At 38.0% G+C, this 7299-nt stretch overlaps 1 protein-coding gene across 1 annotated transcript in view; it reads right to left on the bottom strand.

The window, feature by feature from the left end:
- Nucleotides 1–7299, bottom strand: part of LOC103203588 (programmed cell death 6 interacting protein) — a 129794-nt gene that overhangs the window by 20893 nt on the left and 101602 nt on the right. The window contains exons 13-15 of the mRNA XM_007948661.2: nucleotides 4724–4972; nucleotides 3905–4039; nucleotides 2686–2780 (exon numbers count right to left, since the gene is read on the bottom strand). Coding sequence (XP_007946852.1) covers nucleotides 2686–2780; nucleotides 3905–4039; nucleotides 4724–4972 — 479 coding nt within the window. The remainder of the gene's footprint in view (nucleotides 1–2685; nucleotides 2781–3904; nucleotides 4040–4723; nucleotides 4973–7299) is intronic.

The following is a 7299-nucleotide window of genomic DNA, read 5'->3' as shown; positions in this document are numbered from 1 at the left end:
TTCTTAGATGCACCAATGCTGAAACAATCACTGCACTAGTTACGAGTAAACCTTCCTTGGTTGTGATTCTTTTTTAACATACTGGTGAATACCGCTGTCAAGTATTTTATTTAGGATTTTTGCATCCATATTCATGACTGAAACTGGTCTGAAGATTGTGTTTTCTTCTGTTCTAATGTCAGGATTTGTTATCAAGAAGATTAATGCAAGTCAATTCCGACTCATATCAACCCCCACTGGGTTTACAGAAGTAGACTGCCCCATCTTCCTTCCGTAGAGCAGCTGGTGGGTTTGAACTGCCAACCTTCTGGTTAGCAGTCAAATGCTTTAGGCACCATGCCACCAGAGCTCCTTCTAAAACTATTTAAAAAGCATTCTAATTACCTGCTTTTTAAACGTTTGATAGAAATACTCTGTGAATACAACTGGGCCTGCTCCTTCTTCGAGTAGAGATAGGTAGTTTCTGGATAGCTTCTACTTTTTGGAAACTGTTTAAATGTGAACAAAGAAATGAGTAAAAGTCCAGCTGACTAAAGGGTTCAAGAAGGGCTTATTGTTGTTGTTATATGCTGTCAAGTCGGCCCCAACTCATAGCGACCCCCCTTGGGTTGCCGAGGCACTATCAGTATGGAAGTAGATTGCCCAACCTTCCTTCCGAGGAGTGGCTGGTGGGTTCAAACCGCCAGCCTTCTGGTTAGCAGTGAAGTGCCTTAGGCACTAAGGGGTTACGGGTATAATATTCCCTGAATTCTTCATGCACATTACTAATGAAAATAATATGGCTTTTATACTTGAAGGACAGCTTAAGTGGATAGTAAATCCTTGACCCCTATGTCGTTTCCTTAAATTCTTACAGCAATCATTCTACTCTCTTTTGGCATGCAATGCTGCCATCCTAATTTTTTCACAATTTTATAAAGTGATGTGATCTGCCATTATCTTTAAAGGCTAATACCTTATATATCTAAAGTGTTGACAGATGTTGGTCACTTTTCCCTACCATATGCTATATCCTTTCAATAAGCTTTCACTTATTTTAGGAAAATTTTCTTGAGTAACACTAAACATTTGTTTTGTTTACTGTTTTCAAAGGTTTTTCTTCTGAGGGGATTGTGATTTTGCCTGTATTTGCCTAGCTTCTCTGCAATCCCTTTAACTTCTTTCTTTACGCTGGTTTCATTTTGATTTCCTCATTCCAATTCTCTATGTTCCTGTGTTTCCTTCAGTGTCTAGTCTCCCTTTGTCTGTGATGGTTTTATTCTTCTTTTTTACTTCTTTACTTAATTCTGACACTGCAGTGTAGTAAATTACTTAGTATGGCTTTTCTACCCATAAGTCATTGTAAACTCAGTGGTGGAATGAGCAACTGAGGAGCTGATTGTAAATGTTATCCAAGTGGAGTATTTCTGTTGGGCGTGGCACAATATAATGTTCTGGGAGGTGCCCACTCTCTCTCAGGTGCTTAGAGTTCTGATGCCATGATTGGCTAGTTTGACCACCCGGCGGGGCTCAAAAGGAGGCCTCCTAGAGGCAGAACTCTCTCTCTCTGACTGCTGGTTGAGGAAGACTTGCTGCCGAAAGAGACACGCACCCCTGAAAGAGACACGTGTTGCTGGGAAAGAGACGCAAGAGACACGCATTGCTGAGTGAGACACCGAGGGACCAGTGCTGCTGGGAAAGAGACTGTGAGAGACTGTTGGCCGAGTGACGGTGGGCTGGGAGAGAGACTGAGCATTTTTCTTGAACTTGAGTTGTAGCTTGGTGCTTCCCTAATATACCCCATAATCTGTGAGTTCTGTGTGGCCACTGCAGTGAATTATCGAACCCAGGAGAGAGGTGGTGGGTGCCTTGGGAGGAACGGTTGGTGAAAGGGCTGGAGGGAGGCAGCATGTCTGGCCTTGCAGTAATAGGCCTTGGGTTACTGCTGGTAATCCTGCCTTCCCCTTGTAGGGTTAGAGGTCAGAACATGTGGCCTCCTTGTCGTTTTTGCAGACACCTTACATTTTATACCCTCCAGCTTTCTCAGCATTTCCTGAATGCTCACTTTCTGGTGTGGCCTTAAGTGATTGCTAGCTTGCATTTTTGTGGGGTGTTTTTGTTTTTTAAATTCATGGTGAAATGTTTCCTCAAGATTTCATCTGTTCTGTACCAGTATTATACTGGTATGTTCTTTATCTATTAGTTTTATTAAATTTTATCCTTTTTCTCACTTTTATAAATGTAGTACCTTTGTAACAATGCTGTGCCAACTCCTTATTGATTATTCAGTATGTAATGAATCACATGTTCCTGACCCAACATTTCTCAGAAGGCTCCTTCAAACAGTGGTTTTGCTGATATTTTCTGAGCTATACACCTTGTCTTCTCCATGTTCTTCTGTACCTCCGGCTTCATTGAAGGAATCTACATTTGCCATTTCAAGGTAAATTGTGAGCATTTTCTAAGATTTGTCACCTGAGCTATTTTGTTATTATTTCTGTGACCCCACTGTACTTCCTACATCTATAGCTTCTACCCCTTCTAAGTCTTTCATTCCCAGATCATGGGGCTTGTTGCTTTGTAAAATACCCAGGAGAAATGGAAGGAAACTGCTGCTCATGATGCCAAATTCACCAAAAGTTTCCATATATGATTTTTTTATAATACTACTACTTTAAGTACAATTAGATACACAAACTAACTTACTTTAAGAGTTCATCTCTTTCTGTCTTCCGTGCAAACACTATATCACTGCATTTGTTCTGGAACCTGACCAGGATTTCAGTCAACTCATTGTAAAACTACAAGCAAAGAACAAAGATAAGTAATAAACCAGAATAATTTTTAATCTAGGGAGGAACACCATCTAAAGTTAATTTATCAAGTGGTTAAAGCTGAAGAATGGAAATCCTCTGTATGAGACACAAAGTTACCAATTATTAACTCAAAAAACTTAGTATTAAATATGATGTAAGATTCTTAAAGAACATAAAAACAAAATTCTTTGAAAAGAACATGTTAACCAAAAACTAAACATCAACAAGTTAAGATCTTGAATGTATTCTCAATTCCTAGAGAAAAGTCAACTACTTTATCTTAATGAAGACACTAAGCCTATTTAAAGGGAAGGATCAGATTTGCACAGACTTCAGAAATTCAGGAATCATTTCAGATATCCTTAACAGAATTTCCAAAGGCTCTCTGGAGAAATTTCTTGGTTTATCTATTTTTAAAAAAAGCATCTTAAACCAAACCAAAATGGTATTTTACTATTCTATTTGGAAAGTTTTACAATATTTCTACCTTCTCTTCTTCAACGGGCTTTGCAGTATACCTACTATATCTACATCAAAATAACTTTATTGAATAATCAATATAGAAATTTTATATCTAAAATACTTAAAAATCATTTGTTCCCTTAAAAAGAAATCCATTTAAAAAATAAAACATTCTCCTAAACTTCCATGAAGAACAAGTCAAGAAAATACTTAAAACATATTTAGTAAGTAAATAGTAAGGCAACAAATCTATCCAATCATCCAAACCCCAGCAAAGAATGTGAAAGCCACGCCCTTCCTTCCCAACCACAGATCAGCTTTCACTACCCCAATTCCCTCATAATTTACTCAAACTGATCAGCTTCTTAAACCCCTAAAGAAGTATCACTGGCTTTTGCTACTTCTGTGCTAATTCCTGCTACCTAGAATGCCTATACCATATATCCCTTTTCTACCTGGTGAAATATTCTTCAAAAGTTCACATGAAATGTAACCATGTTCATTAAAACTTCGCTAATCTTACTCACAAGAGTTAAAAGAGATTAAAGCTAATAAATCAGAGGCTGGAAACACCAATTAACATCTCCAAACCCATATTCTCACATCTATAAATAGTTAGCTACTGTTTATTTTTATGTACTTGATACCTTTGTGCCTTCCTTCAAATTAGCCACAAGTTCAACAAAGTTGTCATATGCAGTAGCTAAATTCTTCAATACTTCTTCTCTTAAATTAGCTTCATTGTTAGATTGTTTCATTTTTGAAAATTCCTGGTGTGAGACCTTATTAAAAGAAAGATTTGTGTTTACATTTATTTATAAAATTAGTATAGCATATGACATTTTTAAATACCCTTTTCCAACGATGAAAATCATACATGATTATATGCAAGAATTACCAAAAATATCAAACATAGTATTTCTTTTAGGGAAACACAATACTTGAAACCTTTCCTTAAAGTAAAAAATATAAATTCAGTGGGTGTCAAAACATAACCAATAATGATTTTATATTTCTAGTAATAAATGGTAACACTTGCAAAAAACACAATTAGGATAATTTTTTGTTTTTTTACTTCTTAGGGTATTTTTGCGGGAGCTCTGGTAGCGTAGTGCCTAAGGCACTTGACTGCTAACCAGAAGGCTGGTGGTTCAAACCCACCAGCCACTCCTCGGAAGGAAGGTTGGGCAAACTAGTGATACTGCCTCAGAAACCCAAGGAGGGGTCGCTGTGAATCAGGTCCGACTTGACAGCACATAATAACAACAAGTATCATGCAATATTTTAGCCACAGAAATGTGACTTTCTTTCACAGATTTTTAAAACTAATATGCCAAGTTAAATTCTACAAAATACAGTCATATCAAATGTTGCCCCTTAATTATATAAATTCTCTCATTTCATTATCCTAAATAGACACAGGCTTAGGCCAGGATGATTCATTTAAATTTTAAGGAAAATATCACCTGTATATTTTTAAGAAGTCCCTCCTGTTTCTTTAGAGATTCTTGGACTTTAGTTGTAAGGCCTCCATAGAGTCGATCCAGTTCAGTAACGGAAAGTGCTTCTTCATTTATCACACCATCTTGAGCTAGAGCAGTCAAAAACTTGCTCGTCATGTCAAAATTCACTGATTTCAGATCATTCTCCAGACTCTCTCTTTCCTTCTTCACTTCATCAAGATTTGTCAACAAGGATTTTAAGACATTTACAACCTAAACAATAAAAAATCTCAGTTAAACTGCCAAAAAAGCAAATTTCAAGAATAATACACAAAAGTTCACCCAGGCTCAGACAGCCACATATAAATTGCATATCTGGTTTATTTAGATATAGATACAGATATTGTATCTTCAGAGGACTCAGATTATAGTAATAACACCACCAATAATGGTAACAACAGGAACAGCTATTTATGGAACATTTATTATGTGCAAGGCATTATGTTAAACACTTTACAAATATAATTTAATATATTCCTTACAACATTCCATGTTGTTGTTGTTGTAGTTGTTGTTGTTGTTAGGTACTTTCAAGCTGCCTCTGACTTTAAGTACTACAGAACAAAAGACTGCCCAATCCTGTGCCAACCTCACTCACAATCCTTGCTATACACGAGCCCATCATTGCATCAACTGTATCAATCCATCTTGTTGAGGGTCTTCCCCTTTTACGTTGACCCTTTACCAAGAATGATATCCTTCTCCAGGGAATGGTCCTTTCTGACAACACCTCATAGGGTATATATTACCACTTCTGTTTCACAGATGGAGAGACTGAGTCTCAGATAAGTTAAGTAACATGCCAAAGTTATATAACTATGAAGGGGCAGAGGTGAAATTTGAGACCTAAATCAGCCTAACTTCAAAACTACTCTCTTAACCATGTATACTGTACTGCCTCCCTGTTGTGGCTTGGGGGAAGGCAGTATGATTTGGCCAGGTAAATACATACTATCTTTTGCCTAGAAATAGTGATGCAGAAATATATAAAGATGGAAACAAAACAGAGACAAAGACATACATGGAGAGAGAACGTTACATGGAGAAAGAAATATAAAGACAGAAAAATAAAGTTCTAAAGCATGTTTATTTTACATGCTAACAGAGGAAAGAGAGAAGGTTCTCACCTATTTTTTCAAATCAGTAAAAAATTTTACCCCTCCTATTCAGTCCTAGCAATCACTGATTTATATCCACATGATCTATTAACACCCCTTTATATTAACAGGAGTCCCTGGGTAGCACAGTTACGCACTTAGTTGGCTACTAACAAAAAGGCTGGCAGTTCGAATCTACCCAGAGGCACCTCAGAAGAAAGCCCTGGCAATCTACTTCAGTAGATCACAGCAACTGAAAATCCTATGAAGCGTAATTCTACTCTGAAACATACGGGATCATCATGAGTCAGAATGAATTTAATGGCTACTGGTTTGGTTGTCTGTTTTTTACACTGACAGTGTCCAGGTGTCCTTTAATGCCACTTATAAGTTATCCCTTTCACTCATATTTCTTCACACTTTTCTGAGGACCACCAGAGAGAGCACTAACCCCAATCCCTCTCTACTGCTTGTCCCAAGGGTGCTCATGAACAGGAAGTAGAGGTAAAAACAAAGGAAGATGGGGGACATCCATGAATCCTATCTCTGCTCATCTCTCCTCTTATCAGCATCTCCAACTCCAGTGGATCTCCTCACCAACTGTCTAACATGGGTAAGTGTCTGTTTCTAAGAATCCCATCCTACTCTTATCCTACAGTCCTTGTTAGTTCCTAGATAGAAATGCCAGAGTAACCTTCCTTTGTGAAGACCAAAGATCTAAGGGAAAGTCTAAGGCCTCTCCTAAACTGAGAAGATCTTCCTTTGGGCCTGCTTACATCCTAAACAGGCATTATTTCTTAAGTGCCCTAATCTTTTAAGAAAATAAAGGTATGGGTGGTAGAGAGAAATAAGACTACTAGAGAGTCAAAGGTGCTGGGGTGGTATGGTGCCTAAGGCACTTGACTGCTAACCAGAAGGTTTGGCAGTTCAAACACACCAGCTGCTCCATGGAAGGAAGATGGGGAAATCTACTTCTATAAAGATTTACCATCTCGGAAACCCAAAGGGGATCACTATGAGTCAGAATCGACTTGATGGCAGTAACAGTGAGAGAGGTCCAAGAAGCATCAAGTTACAGCTACTCTAAAAAGAAGAGAGAAGAGAAATAATATGTGGATGAATATGGCAAAGTCTCTTTAGGGAACTTGGTGGTATCTGGTGTTAGACAATATGGATAAAAATGTAGCTTCCAAGAGACTTCCCAGATATATTCTTAAATGAAAAAAGAGTATAAAAGCACATATACAGGACTATTTTGGATATTTAAAGAGGCAGCGCTCTGGCAGATTTCTGGGGCTTAAGAACACGCTCTGCTTTCCAGCAACCCCAAGGACACTTGGGGCCTGCAAGACTGAAAAGTCTGTGTCTAACTGAGTGAAACACAACAATCCGCATAAGACACAACTACACCCACACCTCCTGTGACTTCACTTACTGAGCGAG

Source organism: Orycteropus afer, unplaced genomic scaffold (genome assembly GCF_000298275.1).
Source record: "Orycteropus afer afer isolate SDZICR_OR568_19922 unplaced genomic scaffold, OryAfe1.0 scaffold00218, whole genome shotgun sequence".
Lineage (NCBI taxonomy): Eukaryota > Metazoa > Chordata > Mammalia > Tubulidentata > Orycteropodidae > Orycteropus > Orycteropus afer.
The sequence above is the reverse complement of the archived record's forward strand: the minus strand, read 5'-3'. Positions and strand labels throughout refer to the sequence as shown.